Below are 24,144 nucleotides of genomic sequence, written 5' to 3' on the forward strand. Positions count from 1 at the left end.
ACCTTTTTAAATGTAAATGCACACACTCTTTTGGGGATTTAAAATCCCCCCCCCGCCCCCAAGCATTTGCAATACAAACCTTGCAACAGTGGGCTGTTGCACCAAAATCAGAAGCTCATCAGTAGTAAAAGTTAAACTGATTAGGTTGTATTTGTTCAAGCAGAGAGAAAGTCAAAATGTAAATGACTAAAAGTAAATTCATTTTTTTAAAATGTTCAGTTTTAATAAGCTGAGATGGAAATACAAAAAAATTTATTCTAAAAATAGATATGACTTTTAAACTGACAGTGTCTGTTTAGAGGAAAACAAAACACTTGGGTGTTAATTGATAGCTAAACAAATGGTAGTTCTGCTTCTCCTGTTTTTTCCTTTATTTGGTTGTTGCTGCCCAGTAAGGTGAGAGTAAACAAGAGTATCCATCAGTAAAACTTTGGTAGCCTAAGAACCCTGCTGTTGTCAGTGCTGTATTTAAGTATTTTAGTTCTAATCAAATTTTGTTTTATTTTTTACTAGACTCCAAAGGGAGCCTGATCACCAACTTGGTAGAACAGGCATCTCTGAAGCCTACAGAGTTGGAGGCACATCCAGTTCGTAATCAAATCCAACTTCTGTTGAAAACCCTGGACCAACACCTTCAGACCATGCCAGTGAGCAGCGTGAGGACGGACTGTGTGAAGAGCTTCTTCGATTATATTAACACGCTGGCTGCTATTGTGCTATGGAGCCTGAATACAGAGCTAGGTGACGTGTCTATTGAGAAGTGTAGCGAAGTGAAGACTCACTGGTGCAGTGCCTCCTGCTGGTCGTCTAGAGAATTAGCTCTCCAGCATACGGAGCACCTCCTACTGCCTGGTGTCTCACCTGCCACTGGCCCTTGTGTCCCTCCTGGCCCCCCCGGTGCTCTTTACCTCAGGGTACTGCCCCAGCAGTACCCCCACACTTTCGGTCTCCCCTCCCCATGGAACCCCCAACCCTCTATCCCCACCTTGCCTCAGTGGCTACTGCCAGTCATCATCTAGCCCCCTGCTTGCCGGGGCAGACTGCAGTCTGTAAACCACTCATCGCTGCCAAGGGGGTTTAGACCAGCTGCCTCTGCCTAACCCCAGGCTACACTTCTGCAGCCCCAGTACCTCTGTAGGCCTTGCACAAGGCCTGCAGCCTGGGCAGTTACCACGCTAGAGCTCCTCTTGCCTTTCCCCAGCACTACTCTACTCTGGTACCCTTCTCTCTCAGACAGCCAGGTCCTTCTCCCTCTACAGCTAGAGAGAGACTGACTTAGCTCCTGGCTCACAGCCCTTTTATAGGGCCAGCTGTGGCCTGATTGGGGCGTGGCCCCAGCTGTGACTGCTTCCCCAATCAGCCTAGCCTTTTCTCTCTGGAGTGGGGTAACTGCCCTGCTACAGAAGCCCGTCACAAGGAGTGACATTATCTAAATTTTATAGTATGAGTCCATTCTGGAAAATAACTATATGGGAGTCTTTCCATTTTCTTTGATGGATAGCGAGGGCATTGAAGATAATTCGGGCTGTGTAGATGTAACTGGGCAGAATGTTCTCATAGAACACTTAGCGTTGATACCACATGAGCCAGAAGAGCCCTAGCTTGAGTATATTGTACTGGCAGTTAGGAGGAAAGAAACCTGTCAGTTTACTTGTGAGCCAAGCCAGTTTAATCTGGAGTCACGGGGCTGCTCTAATGTGGAACTCCACAAATCTGATTTAAGAGTTGCTTCCCAATAAACTGCCTTCTAAAGTTACATCCCTCAGTGAGGTAGAGGAAAAAGGAAGATGACAGAACCTTTTTCAGACTTTCACTTTAACAGGACCTGCCACTGTCACAGTTGTCAACTTTCACATGGTAAATAAGAACCCCAATTTACACAAAAGGCCAAAAAGCAAGCTAATCCCATTTCAAAACAAGCCAATCCCTAAGAACCCCAACATTCTGAGATTAGATCCCGCCCCGGCGTGCAGTATGGGACTGTGGTGGGCCTGCTGTGCACCCCCTTGCTGGACGCTGATCAAAAAAAAGAAGCTACAAGCTAAACAAGCAACAAGCTAGAAGCCAAAAACTAGCCGACAAGCAACTCACAAGCCAATTAAGCCAAAAAAAGCCCAATTTCGGTATTGTTCTCCTCCCCCTGTGGGTTTGGCATGTCTGGTTACTGCATGTGTGGAAGGTACTGGTGCCCCAGTGTCACACAACCTCTCATAACTTCATGTTTCCATAACTGGAGAAATGTGTGGTAATAGTCCAGTGGTGCCCCGTGTTTTCCTGCTGTTTTAGGAGGTGGAAGAATAGTTTAGAAGGGGTGTCTCTGGGTACATCTGCCCTACAGAGCCTATACTGGCAATGCTATGTTGGCATAGCCCCCTAGTGTAGACTCTGCCTACACCAACAGAAGGAGTTTTTCTGTCAGTTTAGAAACACCATCTCCCTGAATGTGAATCATGAGTTAGCCTGGGATACCAGAGCCCTGGGTTCTGATCCTGGCTCTGACACTGCTGGGTGACCTCTGACAAGACACTTCACCTTTTTGTGCCTCTAAGATGGGGTTAATGATACTGACCTGCCTAGCAGACAAGCAACTCTAGACGTTCCTGCTGCAGAGGAGACACTGAAACCATGACTACCATAGGGGGGAGGGATAGCTCAGTGGTTTGAGCATTGGCCTGCTAAACCCAGGGTTGTGAGTTCAATCCTTGAGGGGGCTGTTTAGAGATTAGAGATCTGGGGCAAAAAAAAATAGTTGAGGATTGGACCTGCTTTGAGCAGGCGTTTGGACTAGATGATCTCCTGAGGTCCCTTCCAACCCTGATATTCTATGAGTCTAACCGCATTGTCTGTGTTGCCAGAAGCTCTCTTCCATCATTAAAGCTGTGTCTGCACTGGGGGTTTTGTTGGCGTAGCTATGTTTGTTAGGGGTGTGATTTTTTTTTTTTTTTTTTTTAAATTTTATTTATTTATTTATTTTCCATGTCCCTGGTCAATGTAACTATGCTGACATAATTAAAAAAAATTCCCAACAGCATTACTACTACTACTAGTAGTATTTAAGTTGTGGGACAAGTACAAGTAAGAAGCTTTACACAGCTCCCCTCTGCGTGTCAGTGAAATTATCCCAACCTTTCACTCCATTTGTAAGAGCAGCAGCAATTCTTGCTTCAAAGCAAGCAAAATAAAAAATAGGCTGAGAAAATAAAGTTAACCTGTGTCTAGAGAATTCTAATAAACCAGATCACTATAATAGTGCATGTGTTGTGACTCTGACAAGCTTCCGCTGCAATTTTTCCCTGTAGTGTTTTTCATGCTGAAGCAGATTTGCTCTGCCATTTGCAGCCAGGTCTTACTCAGATGTCCGAAGGCACTATGCTGGTTCTTGCAATGCCTCCTCCAGATAGTGCAAAAGATTGTGGGGCACATCAGAGTCAGAGCAATTAGGTCATTTGGGTTGCCAACTTGCTTCATTACTGTGGCCCTCATGCCTTGGTGATTTTGAGCATAGGAGCTTCAGAGGCCTAGTGTACAGATTAGTTGAATAGAACTCAGTCTGTGTAATACATTAATTTAGGTTTGTTTGTTTTTTTAATTGTCTCTCTTACGTTTGTAGATCAAACTGCAGAGGTGAAGGTGGGGAACCCTTTCATACTGCTACAACAGAGCCCATCTCACTTGCTCTCTCTGCTCTTGTTTGAGAGACAAGTTCCTCCTGACAGGTTGGTGCTTTTCATGAATACTTAACTGATGAATTTAATGCTCATGAACTGGGCTGGACTCTGCCCTCTATGACTAGAATGGCTGCAGAGCAGACTTCTGCTAGATCTGAGGAAGGCATTAGTCCCTGGCTTCTCTAATGAGATGGCCACAGAGAATTGCAATTAGTGAAACTTATGGTCTGTGACTTAGACAACTACTGGCCATTGGGAATTGAACTGAGAGCTCTAGGGATGTGTGGTTTTTAAATTGAAACTGTCTGACTTCTGGACACAGTGGTCAACATCTTATACATGTAACAAAATAAAAATAAAATTGTTTCCCAAGATCACTTTTGAGAACTTCTGGGCATGGATATTACACTGGCAGGCAAGTAGACTGGATTATCTAATGCATGTTTTCCATCTCTAAATTCTGTGTTGGCCTGGTACTGAAAGTGTGCGACTTGATAACTGAAGCAGGTGTTAAATGAGACAATATTTGATAATACTTTATAAGCTGTTCAGTGTCTTTATGTAATTCACTGTACTGAGGACCAAACTGAAGGATCTTTCTTGGTATTGCCCTGAGCCATGTATATCAGACAAGGGACTTATTGCATGAAATTTTAGGGTGAAGTTCTCTTAGCTGCTAGAGCCATGGCCAGTGCAGCTGTTGGAGCAGCAGGTGTTTACTGTATATTTTGCATTTTAACCATTTGGAGATATTTGCACAAAAGGTAATAAACTTAACAACGTTGTATATTTCTGTCTGGATTTTACTAAGTCTGTTTCAAAAGACAACCAATCCCAGAGCAGTCCACCAATAATAGCTTATGGTAGATGTTCATTACATTTTCAAGTTCTGTGCCACCCCATCGTCCCAGAATAACTTCCCCGCTTACATAAATGCTCACTGTTTCCGCCAAGAAACATCTTATGGACCCAGCTAGTCTATGAAGCATTTAAGCTTTAAAACTCACTCTTCTTCTGTTCATATTTTGTTATGTACTTTTTATCTTTGCTGCTATTTCCAAATTCTGTAACTTTACAGTGCAGGCATCTGTTATACCTTTGGCACTGCCCTGCTGCCGAGCAGTGCCCTGTACACTTTCAAATTATTTAAGTGATTTACAGTGGCGGATTTAGAGTTAGTGTGGCCCTGTGCTCAGCTTCATTTTTTGGGGCCCCTCCTTGGGACCCAGCCAAGAAAAAGAACATTCTCTCTTATCTCCCCCCCCCTCCCATTTTTTATTCTTTTTTTCTTCCTCCTCCTTCTCCTATAAGTAATAGGAAGTAAATGAAAATAAAGTGAGGTACCTTGATTGTTTTTGTACTCTAACTTATTTTTCCACAAACCACTTGAAAATCGCTGAGGGTCTCGGCGGACCACTTAATGATCTTTCAAAATATTGTTTGTACCGTTAGCTAACTATTGTAAAGTGCTTTGGATAAGAGCGCTTTATTAAAAAAATGTTGAGGTGCTGGGTCTGGTCAGGAGTTAGGGTGCAGGAGGGGGCTCAGGGCTGGGGCAGGCGGTTGGGGTGTGGAGTGCTTACCTGGTGCAGCTCCCGTTTGGTGCGAGGGGTGCAGGTGGCGGGGGGTGCAGGAGTCGGGGTGGGCAGGGGGCTGGGGGTGAGGGGGTGCAGGAGACAGGGAGGGCAGGGGACTGGGAGTGAGTGAGGGGGGTGCAGGAGTCAGGGCTGGGGGTGTGGGCTGGGTTGCGGGGGTGCTCCCAGCCCCCTGCCCTGAGCAGCTCATGGCATGGGGCTGGTGGGGGGTTTGTGTAGAGGGAGTGCGGGGGCCCTGCCTTTTCTCCGTCCAACCCTGATTCCACCCCCTTCCCCAAGTCCCCGCCCCGCCTCTTCTCCGCCTCCTCTCACTCCATCCCGGAGCAACCTGAGCGCTGGCAAACAGCTGTTTGGCGGCGGGGGAAGCACTGGGGTGGGGGCGGGAACGCGACCTGCTCAGGGGAGGAGGTGGGAAGAGTCGGGGGAGGGGGAAGGTGGGCTGCCAGTGGGTTCGGAGCCTGCAGCAGGAGCCCCAGGAACCGGCAGGACCAAGCTTCTGCCCCTGGAGCTGCCTGGCCTGGAGGGCCCTGTGCCAGGGCATCCTGTGTTTTACTGTAAATCTGCCTCTGAGTGATTACTAAGAATTGGAGTAAATCATATTACCAAAAAGCCCTCTTGTTGTAGGCCCAACATTGGGCCTTTATCAAAGAGATTTGATATTGTGCTTAGCAAGTTTCTGTAGTCTGGCTAAATTACATCTTCCATCCCATTCGTTTCCTGGCAGACTCCATTAATTGAGCTCTAATGAGATCGTCATACGTTGTTTTTAGGCAGGTAGTCACTGGGTCCTGCCCTCCGCAGACTGGCCAGGATGGCAGTGCTGCAGCTGCTAGAGGTGGGAACTTTGCTTTGTTCTCAAATGTCCTCCCCTTCCCCCCTGACACTTGGAATGGAATCCACTCGCTCCAGAAAGGCTGTGCCCAGTACTTTGCTGTGGGGGAGGCTGATATGACTCTTTCAGCAGGATCCTAGGGGATCCTTCTCTGTCTCCCTCCAAAACAGAGGAATAAATGCAGGGTTTAGTTACAGGGTGGGATGAGTTGCCAGGCTATGCATTTTAATGACTTTATCTGCAGGAAACTTACAGTTCACAGACATATAGGCAGTGGGAAGGAGCTGAGGAAATGGGTGGTATGAGCCCACCTGATTCTTAATGATCCTCCCTGTTTGATGCCCCAGAGAGAGGTGGAAAACACCCCAGCGTCTCCATTGTCACCCTGTACTGGGGGACATTCCTTCCTTACTCCAAATTTGGAGCAAAATATACTGTTGTAAGGTTATAAATAGGATTAGGTGCATAATCCTGGTGATTCTCACTCACACGCAGCTGTTGCAAAGGATATTAAGCCTGACCTGGGAGTGCCCTTTTTTTTTTTTTTAATTAACAAGGTAGATCTCATGTTGAGACCATGTTGTCTATTAGTAAGAGCAGAGAAATAGCTGCTGGGACTCGAGTTCTCTTCAGAACTCTGCTGCTTGAATCATTGTGAAGTTAGACAATACACAACCTCGGGGTCTCATTTTCCCCTGTTAAAGGGGATAGTACGTACCTTGGAGAACTGTTGAGGACTGTTAATGTTTGTAATACTTCTTGAGTTCCTGTGTAAGTGCAAGGTATTATGCACGTGCACCTGCTAAGTTGGTGCTGTTTTCACTCCTCCAGGCTCTCTTCACTGTTGGCAAAAGAAGAGTTGAACTTAAATGTGCAGCAAGTTATCATTAACTGTTGTTGTGAGCCACTGTCCTTGTGCAGTGCCAGGCAAAGCAGCCAGACCAGGTCTCTTTTGACTAACATCAGCAGCCTAGCACATCTTCATGCCTACCATTGTTTGCCGGATGTTGAGATACCTATCCACAATCCAGCTATGGACTCTGAGGAGGATTCTACTCAGCCCTCTTCTTCCCTGACTGACTTGAACCAGCACACGCTCACTGCCTCTTCCCTGGCCTTCCTGAAGTGTCAGTCGAAGCTAATGGCCACTGTGGCATGTCTCTGTGCATCCAAGGTACAGAAGGTCCCCAAACCAAGTCTGTCATGGATGGAATTTCGGGGCAAGAGGGAGGTCCCCTTGGGCCTGGAGCAGATTTCCAAAGAGTGTGAGACATTACTGAAGGAGTTCTTGATGCTGGAGAGTTTTCTTCTCACCATGTCTGAGCCACTTCAGGATCCCCAGAAGGAAGGTAGTGGTTTGGTTAGTGGTCTCTGTGGCAAGCCGTACATGTCACTTGTCCTTTTGGGCTTGCATTCTACCATGGCTGTTGAGGTATTAATGGAAGTCTTTGAGCAAGCGCTCGCTGCAAAGGACTGGCCCAGAGCCCTGAAGGTCTTGGACCTGTACAGTCAGGATATGGAGGAGCTGACCAGCGTGAGGGATGCTGTGCTGAGCTGTGCGACTGCTGACGGTAAAGGGAATGAGTTTTCTTTATAGTGTACAGTCTGAAATAGGGATTGGAAATTGGGGACTGATCTGGTGATCCGTGGGCAAGTCCAAAGAATGGAAATTCTTTTCTCTCCTCCCCCTCTTCCCCAAAGCATAGAAGCTGGGCTTCATGCTGGTAGCTTGTCTTTTCACAGATAAAGATGGTTGGCAGTATCTGTTCCCAGTGAAGGATGCAATGTTGAGAAGTAGATTGGCCCTGCGCTGCCTGGACAGGTGGCCCCTTGAGGCTTGTCTGGAAATCCTAGCATACTGCATCTGTGATCCTGGCATAACCGAAGAACTGAAGTCTGATCTGCAGAGTAAAACAGGAGAACTGCAGGTTTATCGAAAGGTACAAAAACCATTTTATTAAGTAACTAGGTATGGAGTATACCTGCCTAAAAACTTCTTTAACCCTTGGTTCCCTTTGGCACATAAAACATCCTCCCCAAACCCATATCCAAAATTCAAACCTGGTCAGCTTTCTGAAAGTGCTGAAATGTCAGGTTAACTCTCTCCTTCCCTCATCCATAATTTTGCCTCTGTGCTTTGTTTCCAGAGAAGTCTGGAGACAAAAGCACAAAAAAATCCAAAGAACTTGAGTCCATTCTTTCAGGGTCCCTTTTTCCTCCAACCTGCACAGAGGCAGCAATCACTGGAAACTTTCCAAGAGAGCTTATTCTTGTCTGAATTTTCAATCCCAGTTTTACAAGCCTAAGAAGTTGAGGAATCCAGACTCTTTCCTGCTTATCCAGTAGGTTTGCCCTAATCCTAGCATAGCTGGTGCTGTGTTGTCTCTTGGAACTCTACCAGCAATCTCTTCAGACAGATATAGATATAGATATAAATGGGTTTAGGCCTCTGTGATAGAATCTTTTAATCTAGTCCTCTTGAAATTGAAGTGAATTCACCTAGGATTCCCAGACCCTTTCTAGTATGATAAATGTAGTTTCCTGGCTTGGGCTAACTCCTGATGCAATCAGTTCAGCTGTCTGCCTGGGTCTGGTGATGGGTTTGAAGAAATATTGTTCAAAACAATCATTCATAGAAACTCTAACATTTTATTTTATTAGATTTTGAATTTGCAAGATGTCCCAACATGGAATGACTGGCAAGATCTGAAAGAAGCCTGCATTGATGATCCCCAGGCTATCATGAGTGTTATTCTGGAGGCAAAGGTATGGCATCTTACATGGCTTTTTGTGTTTAAAAATTAGAAAATGGTGGCACTATTACATTTTGTTAAGCAATGTTTTTAGATGCTTGTTTCAACAGAGTTCACAGGGCAAGAAGAAAAACTCTTAATAAATTGTGTATTGAAGAAGCTAATTGGAATCTTTGTTTAATGTCAGGATTTAAATGAAAACCAAGCACCCCCATTGTTTTGTCCTAATTTTATTCCCATACGTAACCCCTTTCTTCCATTCTACCTCAGAAATCTGACAAGGAGTGACTCTCTTGGGTGATGTGTGTAAGTAACATGCTGTCCTTGCCAAGGAGAAGCAAAGCTAGATGGGTTTTTCTTAATGCTTGGAAGAATAAGCAGCATGCAGTGAGTGTGCTATACTGGGAATTAAAAAAATAAACTCTTCTAGACAGAGCTTACATTTATTTGAACTTAGAATGTTTAAAGTTAAAAATACAGCTGTTGGTGAAATACAGGTTTGGACAGCATAAAATAACCAATGATGTAGAGCCCATGGAATATATCCTTCTGAAACTATTAACAACCTTGTTGGAAATTCTCAGTATAATCCAAGAACACTTACAAAAATATTTGTCCAAAATGCCTTTTTTTCACTGGCAGGTTACAATAGTTAGCTCAGTGTAGGATGGGACTCTGGCAACATTGTATCATTTATTACCCTCCCCTGACCCGTCCAACCCTGGTGTTGTAATTATTTCTTGCTGGAGGAAAGAGTACCGTAAGACTACTGAACTGACTTTTTAATGTTAATCAGAACATGGGTGTGAATAGCTGTAATGAAGGGAGCTGTTGTTTGCCTTCCTTCTCCTTAGGATTATGAGTTGTGTGAAGAATGGGGTCACTTATACCCTGTCCCAAGAGAACACTTGATCAGCCTTCACCAGGAGCACCTCCTGTACTTGCTGGAAATGGGAGACACTGAAAAGGCTTTGCAGGTAACCAGAGGGCTTTTTTTTGCCTTGCTATCTTCAAAGGGTAGGTCACTGGTAAAATGGTACCCAAATGCTGCTATTGCAGCCCTTCATTAGGCTTCTTGCCAGAAGCCTTGGCTGCATAAATGTAGATTGCAGCTGAACTCTTCGTTACAAAGATTCACCCTGTACAGATGACAGGTCTCAACACATACCGCCAGGCCACTTTGATCAAAGTGGAATGTTGTCTGCAGAGACCTTTAGTTTTGTCCTCTACGCCAGTGGTCTCCAAAGTAGGGTGCATGAACCCCAGGGGGTGCGCAAGAGGATCCTTCGGTGTGCACGGCAGGAGGAGCGCCGCTGGAGCAGCGCCGCTTCCGCCCCCCTCCCCCCGGCAGTTCGGCCGAGGGGCTTTTTTACCACCACCCCGCCGCTCGGCAGTTCGGCCGGGAGCAGGGGGTGCATGCTCAAAAACTTTTTACTGATGGGGTGTGAGATCAAAAACATTTGGAGACCACTGCTCTACGCTGAGATTTAGACAACTTTCACATATTGTGGACCAACAGTATTGCCAACCCCAAGCATTCAAAAAACACAATAGACCCCAAACATTTTTAAACCAATCTCGTGAATCATGACACTTCAGAAATAACACATTTTAGGTTCTTAATTGCTAAATAGGTAGGTAGGTTTCAAGTCTTTAGGGGTCACCTTTTCTGTCTCTTCTTTGTAACCATGAGGGCTACAAATTTTTTTTTCCTAAATGAAAGCTAAGATTCCGAAGTTGGGGCTTCAAGAAAAACACTAAATACTATAAGACTTGTCTACATGGGGCACATTTGGCCCCTATGCTACACTTTGGCAACTCGTTTTAAAGAACACTTTTGATGGCCACTAAGGCTTGGCCTACACTACAGAGATAGGTCCACGTAAGGCAGCTTATGTCAACCTAATTATGTGTGTGTGCATCGGTGGGAGCAAGGCTGTAGTATGTAAGTGCCCTACTACAGTGACATTAAAAACTCCACCTCCACAAGAGGCATAGGTGTATGTCCGTGTAGTTAGGGTGACAGTGTCTGTGTAGACACTGTTACTTATATTGGCTGTTGGCTGTCATTCTTGTCAATTTCACAGCTACAGTATGGAGCTGTGAAATTGATGAGGAAGCTGGGCAGTCATCTCAAGGTGGGTGAGGGGCTCCCCCCTATCAGGGCTTCCCGCTATCAGCCGAGCTGCACCTGCCCTGCTCCCCACTACAAGCTCAGAGCTGCCTGGACTCTGGGCGCGTAGCTCCCTGTTGGGAGCCCAGAGGACAAAGCCGGGCTTCCAGCAATGGGGAGCCAAGACCCCAGGCTCTCAGTCCCCCTCCCTCGCCCCCCTTCAGTCTGTGGAAGCGCTCCTGGTGAGGATACGCACCACCAACAGAAGGAGGGTAGTGTGGACATGAAATGCTGCAGTAATTACTGCAGTGACTGTAAGTCGACCTAACATAGGTTGACTTAAGTTTCTAGTGCAGACATGCCCTAGGTCCTAACAAAGCCTTCTTTCTTTTGCTAGTGTTCTGGTTTGTGGGGGGGGGGGTGTATGTGTTAATAAAGCAAGCTTCTTTGAAAGGACACTATGAGGCCCAGATTTTAAATTCTATGGGGGGGGAAAAGGATTTTGCAAAATCCTAATAACAAAAATGTTTTCATGGCTTTTAACTTAATGAATATGCAGGGGTCCTTGGTTTGGATTCAACATTAGAAACTATAATGGAACATTCTTGTGCTGCTAGTGCAGAAGAACCAGGAAGTGAAACTGACCAATCTAGTTTCATTGCTGCTTTGACTTAATGAAGTGTGAAAGCAAAATTCTTTTGGGTTGAATAATCATGGGACTGTTACTAAAATAACACAGAGAGAATTAAATTAAGTGCCCTCTTACAGAGAACTTTAGGATCCTTACAGGTTAACATAGGGGTCATCTTGATGATTCAGTATTTGACTCTTAATTTTTGGTCTTCTATATCTCACTTCCTGTTAAATTAAATTAATTTGCAATAAATCTGTTTATTTTTAATTGTTAGGAACCTGTTCTTGATCATAGATCAGTCAGTTGAGTGCAGTTAGGCTGTGCAGTGATATGCACATAGAGGTGACTAAAATACCTTCAGGTACTTTAAGAGGTTGTTGCAATTTAGATAAAATGCTTGAAAGACTAGTGTAGGGGAAAATATCCTGCTCCTCACAAGGTAAATGGACTAGCTGAGCTTAAGAGGCCTTCCCCTGCAATGTAATCAGGATTGTCTGCATATTTTTCTCTTGGCTTTTGTAGCTCTTAGAAAGAATAGAAGACTCTGATACGCGCCTTGTGATAAGCGAACAGTCTCTTGACAAGCATCCCAGCTTGGCAGCCTCTCACTTCCTAGCGAATTATCTCACTACCCACTTCTACAAGTACCTGACAGCTACACGCCATAACGAAATCCAGGCTCTCTACATGGGATCAAAGGTGAGCAAAGCCACAGAAGCCCAGCTGCTTCACTCCATTCTGCATTTACAGTAATACATACTAATTCTACAAGTACCCAACGGTAGGTCTGAGAGGAGAATTCTGCAGTACCTTGTGGGAGACCCAGGTACCAATTCTCAGTACCTATCTGAACCAAGTGTATGAACTGGAGGTGAGAGATGGAGGAGGAGGAGCCCTTAAGCCATCTTTATATATGCTGAATTTTGGGGCTTTTGTAGCTTCCAGGATCATCAGAGCAGCCTCAGGACTCTATGGGCCATTGAAAGCAGAGAATAGTCAGCACAAGAGGGGAAGGGGGATTCCAGAGGATTAGAAAAAGGGAAAATACAGTGCCAATCTATAAAAAGGGAAATAAGGATGACCAGGGGAATTTCAGACCAGTCAGTTTAACTTCAGTACTCTGAAAGATAATGGAGCAAATAATTAAGCTATCAGTTTTTGCAAACACCTAGAAGATAATAAGGTGATAATTCCATGCTGACTTGTCAAGAACAAATCATGTCAAACCAATCTAGTAGCTCTCTTTGACAGGGTAACCAACCTTGTGGATAGGGAGGAAGCGGTTGATGTGCTATATCTTGATTTTTAGTAAGACTTTTGATACTGTCTTGCATGCCTTTCTCATAAACAAACTAGGGAAATACAACCTAGATGGAGCTACTATAGGATGGATGAATAAGTGGTTGGAAAACCACTCCCAGAGAGTAGTTATCAGTGGTTCACAGTCAAGTGGAAGGGCATATCAAGTGGGGTCCCGCAGGGATCAATTCTGGGTCCAGTTGTTCCATATCTTCATCAGTGATTTAGATAATGGCATATAGAGTACCCTTAAAAGGTTTATGGACAAAACCAAGTGTGTGTGTGGGGCGGGGATTGCAAGTGCTTTGGAGGATAGGGTTAAAAATCTGGACAAACTGGAGAAACGGTCTGAAGTAAATAGGATGAAATTCAATAAGGACAAATGCAAAGTACTTCACTTAGGAAGGAACCAGGGTGGATTTGATTTAAATCAAATTGATTTACATCATGATTTAAATCACTAGTCAGGAAGACTCAATTTAATCATGGATTTCTACATAAAAGTGCATTCTTGTTGGTTATAACCTTAATACATATTCTTCACAACTCAGAGATAGATGTAGGTTTCATTTTTAGAAGGTACACACTATAACAAACTGGGGGGGGAAAATTCAAATGTCTAGTATGCAGCTTGGTCACAGACAATGCTGCAAATGTATCCAAGATTAGAAGAAATTTAGAAGAGTGTGAAGAGAATCCCAACTAATAACATATGGTAGCAGTGCTCATTTGATGCACCTCCTAGCCAAAGATGTCCGTGTTCCAGAAATAAAGGCTAATGTTGTTGAAATAGAAAAATATTTCCATAACAACCACTTTGCAGCAGCTGCTCTGAAAAAAGTGGGAGGAACCAAGCTAACTTGGTGGTAAGGTGATAGGGAACAGCCAGCATGGATTTGTGAAGAACAAATCATGTCAAACCAATCTGATAGCTTTCTTTGATAGGATAACGAGCCTTGTGGATAAGGGTGAAGCTGTGGATGTGGTATACCTAGACTTTAGTAAGGCATTTGATACGGTCTCGCATGATATTCTTATCGATAAACTAGGCAAATACAATTTAGATGGGGCTACTGTAAGGTGGGTTCATAACTGGCTGGATAACCGTACTCTGAGAGTTGTTATTAATGGTTCCCAATCCTGCTGGAAAGGCATAACGAGTGGAGTACCAGAGGGGTCTGTTTTGGGACCGGCTCTGTTCAATATCTTCATCAACGACTTAGATATTGGCATAGAAAGTACGCTTATTAAGTTTGCAGATGATACCAAACTGGGAGGGATTGCAACTGCTTTGGAGGACAGGGTCATAATTCAAAATGATCTGGACAAATTGGAGAAATGGTCTGAGGTAAACAGGATGAAGTTTAACAAAGACAAATGCAAAGTGCTCCACTTAGGAAGAAAAAATCAGTTTCACACATACAGAATGGGAAGAGACTGTCTAGGAAGGAGTACGGCAGAAAAGGATCTAGGGGTTATAGTGGACCACAAGCTAAATATGAGTCAACAGTGTGATGCTATTGCAAAAAAAGCAAACATGATTCTGGGATGTATTAACAGGTATGTTGTGAGCAAGACATGAGAAGTCATTCTTCCGCTCTACTCTGCTCTGGTTAGGCCTCAGCTGGAGTATTGTGTCCAGTTCTGGGCACCGCATTTTAAAAAAGATGTGGAGAAATTGGAAAGGGTCCAAAGAAGAGCAACAAGAATGATTAAAGGTCTTGAGAACGTGACCTATGAAGGAAGGCTGAAAGAATTGGGTTTGTTTAGTTTGGAAAAGAGAAGACTGAGAGGGGACATGATAGCAGTTTTCAGGTATTTAAAAGGGTGTCATAAGGAGGAGGGAGAAAACTTGTTCACCTTAGCCTCTAAGGATGGAACAAGAAGCAATGGGTTTAAATTGCAGCAAGGGAGGTCTAGGTTGGACATTAGGAAAAAGTTCCTAACTGTCAGGGTGGTTAAACACTGGAATAAATTGCCTAGGGAGGTTGTGGAATCTCCATCTCTGGAGATATTTAAGAGTAGGTTAGATAAATGCCCATCAGGGATGGTCTAGACAGTATTTGGTCCTGCCATACGGGTGGGGGACTGGACTCGATGACCTCTCGAGGTCCCTTCCAGTCCTAGAATCTATGAATCTATAACTCTCCCACAAGACGTGCTATGGAACTCAGTAGTGGAGCACTATATCAAGAACTGGCCTAATCTGATGACAGTTTGTGAACAAAATCGTGAAAAAATAAATGGCACGGTCACAGCCAAAGTTCTCAACATTGGGCTTAAGAGAAATGTTGAACACATGCCCACATCCCTTGCCTTGAGAGAGGGAAAGAATCCCAAGCTTGTTCTTGGATAGAAGTAGAAAGTACAATAGCTATTTGATGCACTGCTACCTGTGTAATACTTAGCACATATATGGTAGATTTCATTTGAGGCTCTCCAAATGCCTTCCAGATGTGGGCAGTATTATTCCAATATCTGGATGGGAGAACTGAGGTACAGAGAGAGCAGCTGCCTTTACAGAAGTCACACCAAATCCATGACAGAGCTGGGACTAGAACTTGGGTCTACTGATTTTTGCCGTCCCTTGCTCTAGCCAATGTGTCCCTTGCTCTTGCCACTTGTAGGAGCAGCAGTGATCTGTATGCTCTGTGTAACTATGCTCTGTATAGCCTGTAGGTTCAAAAGGTCTGTTACACCCCCCCCCCCCTTTTTTTTTTTTTTGGTCTCCTCTCCCTCTTTGAACACCTGTGAAGTGGCTTTCCCCCTCCCCCTCCCTCCTGGAATGCTTGTGGGATGCATGGGCTGCTTGAGCAGCAGGAAGATCAGAAGAGCTCCTAGGTAGACAAGGTGTCTGGGACTCTGATTAGGCATGCCCAATGCATGGACACTGCCCGAAGTGAAGTGTGACCAACCAGACATGGCCGAGTCATCTCTAGTCGCAGGCCATGGGGAGCAGGTCCTTAAAAGGGGAAGGGGCCATGTGCTCAGGAGTGCACTCACAAGATTGTACCTCCCGTGAAGGCCCTTCGCCTGGACCGCTTGGTCAGTGGTTCGCCACATTGCATTTCATCGTGCCTCGGGAAGACTTACCTTCATCGCACCATCCAACGCTGCACTGTGGGACACTTACCTTGAAGGATCCTGACATCTCCAATGCTGTGCCTGTCCTGGGAGCGTAAATATGCAAGTGAGAGTCTGACCACCTCCCCGCCTTTCTTTTGAGCTTAGCTTATCAGTATAATAAATGTGTTGCTTTCTGCCAAATTCTGGTGGGTCATTGGTCCTCCCTAAGCTTACTAACTGGTCCAATTTCAGGTAACACCACTGTGTTCCGCTTTAAGCAGATATTTAAGAAAACTGAATGGATTGAAGTCTCATCTATAACTCTGCCCTGTAACATTACCAGTATCATACCTGCTTCAGTGCTCCCTAAAATAACTGTTGCATAGTGCAATACACACCTCTGTTACCTAGCTTACCTGGTATATCGGAAAGTGGCTGTAGTAAGTGGCCGTTCTTGGGAAAGGTACTATCTACTGCAGGGGTCGGCAACCTTTCAGAAGTGGTGTGCCAAGTCTTCATTTATTCACTCTGATTTAAGGTTTTGCATGCTAGTAATACATTTTAATGTTTTGAGAAGATCTCTTTCTATAAGTCTGTAATATATAACTAAACTATTGTTGTATGTAAAGTAAATCAGGTTTTTAAAATGTTTAAGAAGCTTTATTTAAAATTAAAATGCAGAGCCCCCCCCGGACCGGTGGTCAGGACGCAGGCAGTGTGAGTGCCACTGAAAATCAGCTCGCGTGCCGCCTTTGGCACGTGTGCCATAGGTTGCCTACCCCTGATCTACTGTCTCCCTTTTACCCTATAATGAATGTAGTGGAACCCAGCTGCAAAAAATTATTAAGGATTGGGTTAATTGTTGTTTTTGCCTGCTGTCTATTGTAGTGGGAGAACCATATTCTGCCTTTCTATAACCCCTCTCACCTGACAACCGTAAAGCATTTTACAAATGCCAATTACATACCTACTTCACAGGGAGGTTGTGATATTTCATATTACAGATGGGGAAACAAACTCTCCTGCCTCAAGAGGTTTGCCCAAGGTTACATAGCAAGTCTGAGGCAGAGCCAGGAATAGGACCCAGGTTCTCAGGTCTAGTCTTTAACCTCTAGATATCGCTTCCTCCACCATATAGATTGTTCTGCTGGGTGCTTTTTTGGATGTAGACAATCCTTGGATTCTGGCTATGTGATGATGGTCTCCCTCTGTCTCCTTCCTGTGTCCAAGGTGTTGCTGACTCTTCCTGAGGCCTACCGTGCTAGCTACTCCCATCTGTCCTCCAGGCCACTGCTCATGCTGGAGCAGCTGCTCATGAACATGAAGGTGGATTGGGCAGCTGTGGCCGTACAGACACTGCACCAGCTCTTGATTGGGCAGGAGATCGGCTTCACTGTGGACGACATGGATGCTTTGCTCTCCAAGTATTCAGAGAAAGCCCTCGACTTCCCCTACTCATTAAAAGAGAAGAGATCAGGTGACTGCGTTTCAGAATTTTCCCTTCTACCAGGGAAGGCGGGGTGGAGGCTACATTGTTGTCAGTTACCCTTAAGAGCACCCTACTCCATTTTACTGCAGGGTTTTATACAGCCAGATATCCCCTCCTCGTTCCAGCCTAGGGCATATTCTTTGAGAAGTCCTCTCCTTTTCACCACAGCAGGTGTTTTCAAAAGATTAGTAGCCCAAATAGTCTTAATTTTCACCTGCTGCTTTTTTCAGGGCCTCCTTCCTTTTACCATTTAATCTCATCCCTTTCAATGTAAATTCATTGATGGACTTAATATATAATAGGGTGCTTCAATAGCATCTTGCCCAAAAACAAATGTGAGTTTATGTTGTGTGGATCTAAATCAGGGGTCGGCAACCTTTCAGAAGTGGTGTGCCGAGTCTTCATTTATTCACTCTGATTTAAGGTTTTGCGTGCCAGTAATACATTTTAACGTTTTGAGAAGGTCTTTTTCTAGAAGTCTATAATATAGAACTAAACTATTGTTGTATGTAAAGTAAATAAGGTTTTTAAAATGTTTAAGAAGCTTCATTTAAAATTAAATTAAAATGCAGAGACCCCCACATCAGTGGCCAGGACCCCGGCAGCGTGAGTGCCACGCTGCCTTCAGCACGCATGCCAGAGGTTGCCTACCCCTGATCTAAATGGATCAAATCGTTAAGACTTGACTCCTGTTTGTACTCTCTGCAAAACCCCCCAGTTTGGGGGCAGTTCTGTATGATTGGTTGTCTCTGCCTCAAGAGGTCTGGGACTGGAACAGCAGAGGGTGGTGCAGATCAAAGCAAGTGCATCAGCAGAGCTGTGCGTGAGAAGCCTGCATAGCATCTGCTTGCATTATGCCTCCCTCTAATGGTTGAGCTTGTTTAATAAAATATGCATCTTTTGCTTGTTCCAGTCAGTTGCTTGCAGGAGATCAAGTCTGACGCTCTAATATTAGTATGTGTGTTTACCCTGCCACGGAGTCAGATGCTTCCTCTTTGCTTTGACCATCCTGTTCCAGTGGAAGGGAACCAAAGTCGGATTAATAGTGTTGTTATATCTGTCACAACTGTGGTATTCTAGCAGAGAGTTGCAGCACCTGTCCCATTATTCATGTGTCTTTCACAATAGTCCTGTCCCTAGATATGGAGTGTCTCTCTCTGTTTAGGTCTCTGAGCAGTAAGATCTGTGTTTATAGTTTGCATGCCATAGAGTTAGTTAATTTGTGGGCTAATCTGCATGAAAGATGTTGTAATTTATGTCACACGAGCTAATCCCATGTGGACTCATACTTTTTTGCACACTGCTGTCAATGGATTATTATAATCTTCCTATTGGCAGATGAATGTATGACCAATATTTTATTTATTTCCTTTGCCCTAGATTCTGTGATTCGCACCCAAGAGAGTCTCAATCAGGTATCAGAGTCTGACACCTTGTCTAAATCAGGATCAGCAGAACTGTCTCCTGCCAGTTTTCCTGGTAAGGAAAAGGTCTAATGGTCACACTGTTTCTGGTCCTCTTCTTACTCCTCCTCAACCTCTCACTCTGCCCTAATCCTGCATCTCACCCCTCTTTAAAATAACAGTAGTTGCACTCTCTGTTCAAATTCAGCGCAGGTGAGTAATAATCTAGCACTGTTTAGAGGTCTGGGAAACATGAGTTTGTAGGGAGAGGGTCTCAGTTTGGTTCTTATTAGATAGGTGTCCACATCACAAAAACCACCAGCACAATTGGCACTAACTGTCCCTTTTCCAGGCAGTCCAGTTCTGGGCACCACACTTTGGGAAAGATGTGGACACATAGGAGAAAGTCTAGAGGAGAGCAATAAAGATGATTAAAGGTCTAGAAAACATGACCTATAAGGAAAGATTGAAAAAATTGGGCTTGTTTAGTGTGGAGAAGACTGAGGAGGGACATGAAAACAGTTTTCAATCACATGAAAGGTTGTTATAAAAAGGAGGGTGACAAATTGTTTTTAACGACTGAGGACAGGACAAGAAGTAAGGGGGTTAAATTGCAGAAAGGGAGATTTAGGTTAGACATTAGGAAAATTTTCCTAACTGTCAGGATGGTTAAGCACTGGAACAAATTGCCTAGGGAGGTTGTGCAACCTCCATCATTGCAGGCTTTTAAGAACAGATTACACAAACTGTCAGGGATGGTCTCGGTAATACTTAATCCTGCTTCAGTGCTGGAAACTGGATTAGATGACCTATCGAGATCCAGTCCTATATTTCTGTGACTCTGAATGATGATAGAGAAGTTCTCCATCATGGTTGCTGTTCTTGCTGCGTTTGTGCTCTTTCTTTTCAGCTGTGTAGATAACTCTTTTTCCTCATTTCTTTTCTGGGAATGATTCTTTTCCTGACTGCCTCCTTTCCCTGACGGTCTTTTTATTTAAAACAAGAACAACCTCAAGTTTGTTTGTTTTTAAAGTCCAACCCACCTTGCATACATCACCCAGCCTTAAGTTTTAAGTTTCTATTTGGTTACATCCCTACACTAGTCACATTCTGTTTCAGAAGGCTTGAGAAGCTGCCCCAAGTGATATAAGGGACCCAAGTCCATACTCAAAAGTGCATCCAGATCAGGCAATTGCCTCCATAGAAGTCTAGTTAAACATAATCTAAGCACAGAAGCCTAACTAGGAATGGTGTGATGTTTAGAGCATGATGTGAACTAACTTGTGCATGCAATTACAGGAACCTACTTGTGGTTTCTTGTCTACTTTTGCAAGTTGACTTGGAGCTCTGATTTTGAGAAGCTTTGGCCCAAGATTTCCTTTTTGGAAAGACAATACTGTTGTCATCGTCCATCCAAAATCTTCTCATGCTTGACTGAGTGTGACCGTTAAAAGATCCCTTAGCTTCTATCTGGAACACACTAAAGCCCCAAAGGTGTCCATGTTTTCATTTGATAGCTTATTCTATTGTTACACCAGCTCCACAGCGCTCGTGTAAATGGTTCCCTAATTGCGTTTTGCATTCTAATTCTTTAGCAGACCTCAATTTCAAGGTCATATCTGGTCCACTAAATCCAACATTTGCCTGCATCTAGATCTAATCTTTCTTCAGTTATGCCCAGAAGATTTGTAGAACATTGGTGCTCTTCACTATTTTGCTAGTTCAGAGTTGCATCTTTTTGCTTTTTGCAGCTAGTTATCATTTTTTCATAGAATATCAGGGTTGGAAGGGACCTCAGGAGGTCATCTAGTCCAACCCCCTGCTCAAAGCCGGACTAATCCCCAGACAGATTTTTGCCCCAGATCCCTAAATGGCCTCCTCAAGGATTGAACTCCAACCTTGGGTTTAGCAGGCCAATGCTCAAACCACTGAGCTATCTCTCCCCCCACTTTGTAGAACTCTTCCTGGAGCTTTTGTAACCTCTGGGTTTGGGATCTACTAAATGTTTTTTATCTTTTCAGAAAAAACAATTACTTTCCAGGAGCAAGAATTGCAAACATGCTATAATAGAGCTTTGCTGACTCACACATTTTCCAGCAGTGCTTTTGCAGCCTGTATGCTTATGTCTTTTCCCTGAAAAAGAAACTGCGGGGTGAAGGCAGGCTTATACCACCCCTCAGGAGGTTGAGCATGCACCAGCCATTGGTGAGGCTGTTCAACGGCTGTAGAATTCTAAAACTTTAGAGGAATTCCCATCAGTCATGCATTGAGAGGGTGAGCTCAGTAGGGTGGGGCTGTCATACCAAAACATTTCCTGAAAGCACAATTACAGGTAGGTAGCATTTTTTTTTCTTTTTAAATAAGCTTACGACAGGCTTTCATGCAGTAAGAAGGTTATAACAGCATCAGTGATTGATGAGCAGCGATAGTCCTCTCTCACTGCTTTCCTTTTCCTACTCCCTTCCTCTATCCCCAATTTTTAAAAAATCAATAAAGCTGTGCCTGTTCTTCACCATACTTATCTGCTTATATGTTTGTCCCCATTGCCTACCCTTCATCTGCTTGCATCTTTAGATTGTAAGGCCTTCAAGGTAGAGATTTCCTCTTTTCTATGTTTGTATTGCACCCAACACAATAAGTGGGGACTGCAGTCACTAGATTTTAGCTCAAGCAGAGTGCCTTATCTCCACTACACTTTTAAACACAGGTTAGTTAACATGTGTTACATCGCACTTTTAAATCTTAGTCTAGATGAGGTCCAAGAGATACTGTAGGCAGCTTTGTGTCCTCTCAAAGAAGTGCTGCCCTGGACACTGTGCAGGTGTGTGGGGGAAGGAGAGAGGAGGGAGAAACCCTTCCACTCAGCAACCACCAAGTCCCACCCCAAATCATCCTGTTTCTTCTTGTGCATCTGGCATTAATCTGCACTCCAGTGTTTGTCAGCCTGATGAACATGAAGTAGCTTTCTCTTAGTGGGAGCATGTTACTTCAGTTGGAGTTTAACTTGTTTCATTTTTAGAAGTAGTATGTGAGGGAATTTGAATGGGTTACAGGTGTAGTAAAAGGTCACCATGCCTTTCACATCCAGGAGCCAATTCCTGTTCAACCCAGGCTGGTAGTGAATGTTTGACAGCTTTTGATTTGTGCAAACACCCACATCCCACAAACTACTACAATTAATAGCACCAATAAGACGCCAAGTTAGCAGTCTCAGTAGTGAGACCAAGGATTTAAAAGGTCATGGAGACTAAATTGTCCTTTTGCTGTTCAGAATTGATTCCTCCAGGCCAAGAATGTGATGTGATGGTGAAGCAGGGGGTGCATTGTGGGGAAGTCTAGGCTGCTGCTGGCCCATGTAGTAGTTGTGCTGGGGTGAAAAAGAAAAATCAGTCTCCAGAGATGTCAGTCTGGCACTTCTGAGCAGCACAAAATATAGATGTATGAAAGCATATGTATTTGTCATTGCATTCCTGCCTTGTAGAGTCTCTCCATGTAAGATTGGTTGCTGACAAGGCACAAACAAGCCCAAAGATCACTTTTCTCCAGGTGTGGTGTGGATAGTGATGTATGTCTGCAAACACAAAAGCAAGATTTGCCTGTGGTAGTAGGTACTGAAGTGACTGGAAGAGTTTGCAATCTCTATTCGCATATGTTATATTGCAAGATGGCAAGAAGCCTCTTCTGCATTTAAGAAAGATATTGCTACTTAAAGTATCTGAATGCCTTACAGTATGATGTATCATGTCTAGCATGGAGGGTTGAAGGGTACTGGCAATCTTTTCATTGGTAACCAAGAGGAAATTCCACTAAGCAGCCTAAATCCAATTCCACATTTGGCTTGGTTCTCCAAGGTATCATCCAATCTTCAAGTCCAAGAGAGAGAAGCCTGCCTCGGAATCTGTTTCCTCAAGAGTTTGTGCCACCTGAGGTGCCACCACCAAAGCAGCAATGGATCCCCGATGAAACTGAAATTACATGCATGGTCTGCAAAACAGAACGTTTTACTATGGTAAGAAACCATGGTCAAATACAGATACTCCTAGGGCTGTGGTGGGGCATGTGTTGGTTGTTTGGTTTTTTGTTTTCCCTCCAGCCGGTGATTTAACATGAAAGCTAATTCAGATGGACTGTTTCCTAGGAGTCCCCAGTGATGCTAGCAGTTTGTCCCTTATAATGTTGGTATTTTCCAAATTGCCAGTCAAACAGATGCTGAGGGGGAGATTGTGAGGGTTAAATGTATTTGAGGTGACAGGCTACACTGATAGCTCCTGAAAGATCTTTCTGGGGCAGGTGAAGTGATAGAAATAGAGCCTAGGAAGGGGGAATTTGATCCTGGGAAAGTAAACTCCTAAGGGATCTTGTGGAATGTCATCTTGTTCTTTTCTAATCAGACACAGTCTACGGAACTTCTGCATCTGGAGAGCTAAAAGCTGAAAAGTCGAAGACTTTTTGGCAAATTAGTCCCAATTGGGCACATTGGCTCTCCCTGCCATCATCACCTTTTGGGGAAAAACAATCAGTGGGCAGACCTTAGAGAGTCTTGAAACCCAAGATGAACAGGAATTATTTGCTCTTTGCTGTTCATTGTTTTTAATAGGGTAAATTCACCTATGAGCTGAGTGAAATGCCAGCTGCTAATCTACTACACTCTTCCAATTAAGCATAATTTCTCTTGTTTCTCAGTTTAATAGGCGCCATCACTGCAGACGTTGTGGGAGGTTGGTGTGCAGTTCTTGCTCTACCAAGAAAATGGTGGTGGAAGCTTGTAGAGAAAATCCGGCTCGTGTATGTGACCAGTGCTTCAGCTACTACAACAAGCATTGTCCACCTGGCTTAGTCCAAGACACAAGCATGTAAGTCCTTGCATACAAGTTCTGCATAGTTCCATGTACCCCTCTTCCCCAGCTCTGTATGTGTGAGAGACAGCATAAGTACAGCACCGTGCTTTAATCTGACCAGGAGGAACCACCTCCATGGATTCAGAAGTGAGGCTGTGAATTAAGTAGCCCTGGGAGAGTGCCAATGAAGGGTTTTGTGATGTGGATGTTTTCCCCTGAGAATTGGACTGAAACTCATTTCATACAGACTCAGTGAGCTGGTGGAGGGTGTGGTGAGGAAAAGTGGGAGAGCAGTCACCTCTGTGCCCCCTGCCTTGCTATCAGTGGGCCTACTGGGAAGAGATGAGCACAGTGCAGTTTTGAAAGGGTACATGAGGGAAGAATGAGCAGTAAATCAGGGGAGCTTGCGGCATTTCCAAAATATATCAACAGGACCCTAATGCTCTATTGCCCA

General features: G+C 44.3%; 1 protein-coding gene across 4 annotated transcripts in view; it reads left to right on the forward strand.

Annotated features, from left to right (window-relative positions):
* Nucleotides 1–24,144, forward strand: part of ZFYVE26 (zinc finger FYVE-type containing 26) — a 70,732-nt gene that overhangs the window by 29,200 nt on the left and 17,388 nt on the right. For all 4 annotated transcript variants that reach the window (XM_054025320.1, XM_054025317.1, XM_054025319.1 and 1 more), the window contains exons 19-29: nucleotides 514–741; nucleotides 3,611–3,716; nucleotides 6,927–7,666; nucleotides 7,839–8,035; nucleotides 8,757–8,861; nucleotides 9,703–9,825; nucleotides 12,118–12,294; nucleotides 17,191–17,437; nucleotides 18,830–18,928; nucleotides 22,704–22,861; nucleotides 23,536–23,705. In XM_054025320.1, coding sequence (XP_053881295.1) covers nucleotides 514–741; nucleotides 3,611–3,716; nucleotides 6,927–7,666; nucleotides 7,839–8,035; nucleotides 8,757–8,861; nucleotides 9,703–9,825; nucleotides 12,118–12,294; nucleotides 17,191–17,437; nucleotides 18,830–18,928; nucleotides 22,704–22,861; nucleotides 23,536–23,705 — 2,350 coding nt within the window. The remainder of the gene's footprint in view (nucleotides 1–513; nucleotides 742–3,610; nucleotides 3,717–6,926; nucleotides 7,667–7,838; nucleotides 8,036–8,756; nucleotides 8,862–9,702; nucleotides 9,826–12,117; nucleotides 12,295–17,190; nucleotides 17,438–18,829; nucleotides 18,929–22,703; nucleotides 22,862–23,535; nucleotides 23,706–24,144) is intronic.

Source organism: Malaclemys terrapin, chromosome 4, assembly GCF_027887155.1.
Source record: "Malaclemys terrapin pileata isolate rMalTer1 chromosome 4, rMalTer1.hap1, whole genome shotgun sequence".
NCBI lineage: Eukaryota > Metazoa > Chordata > Testudines > Emydidae > Malaclemys > Malaclemys terrapin.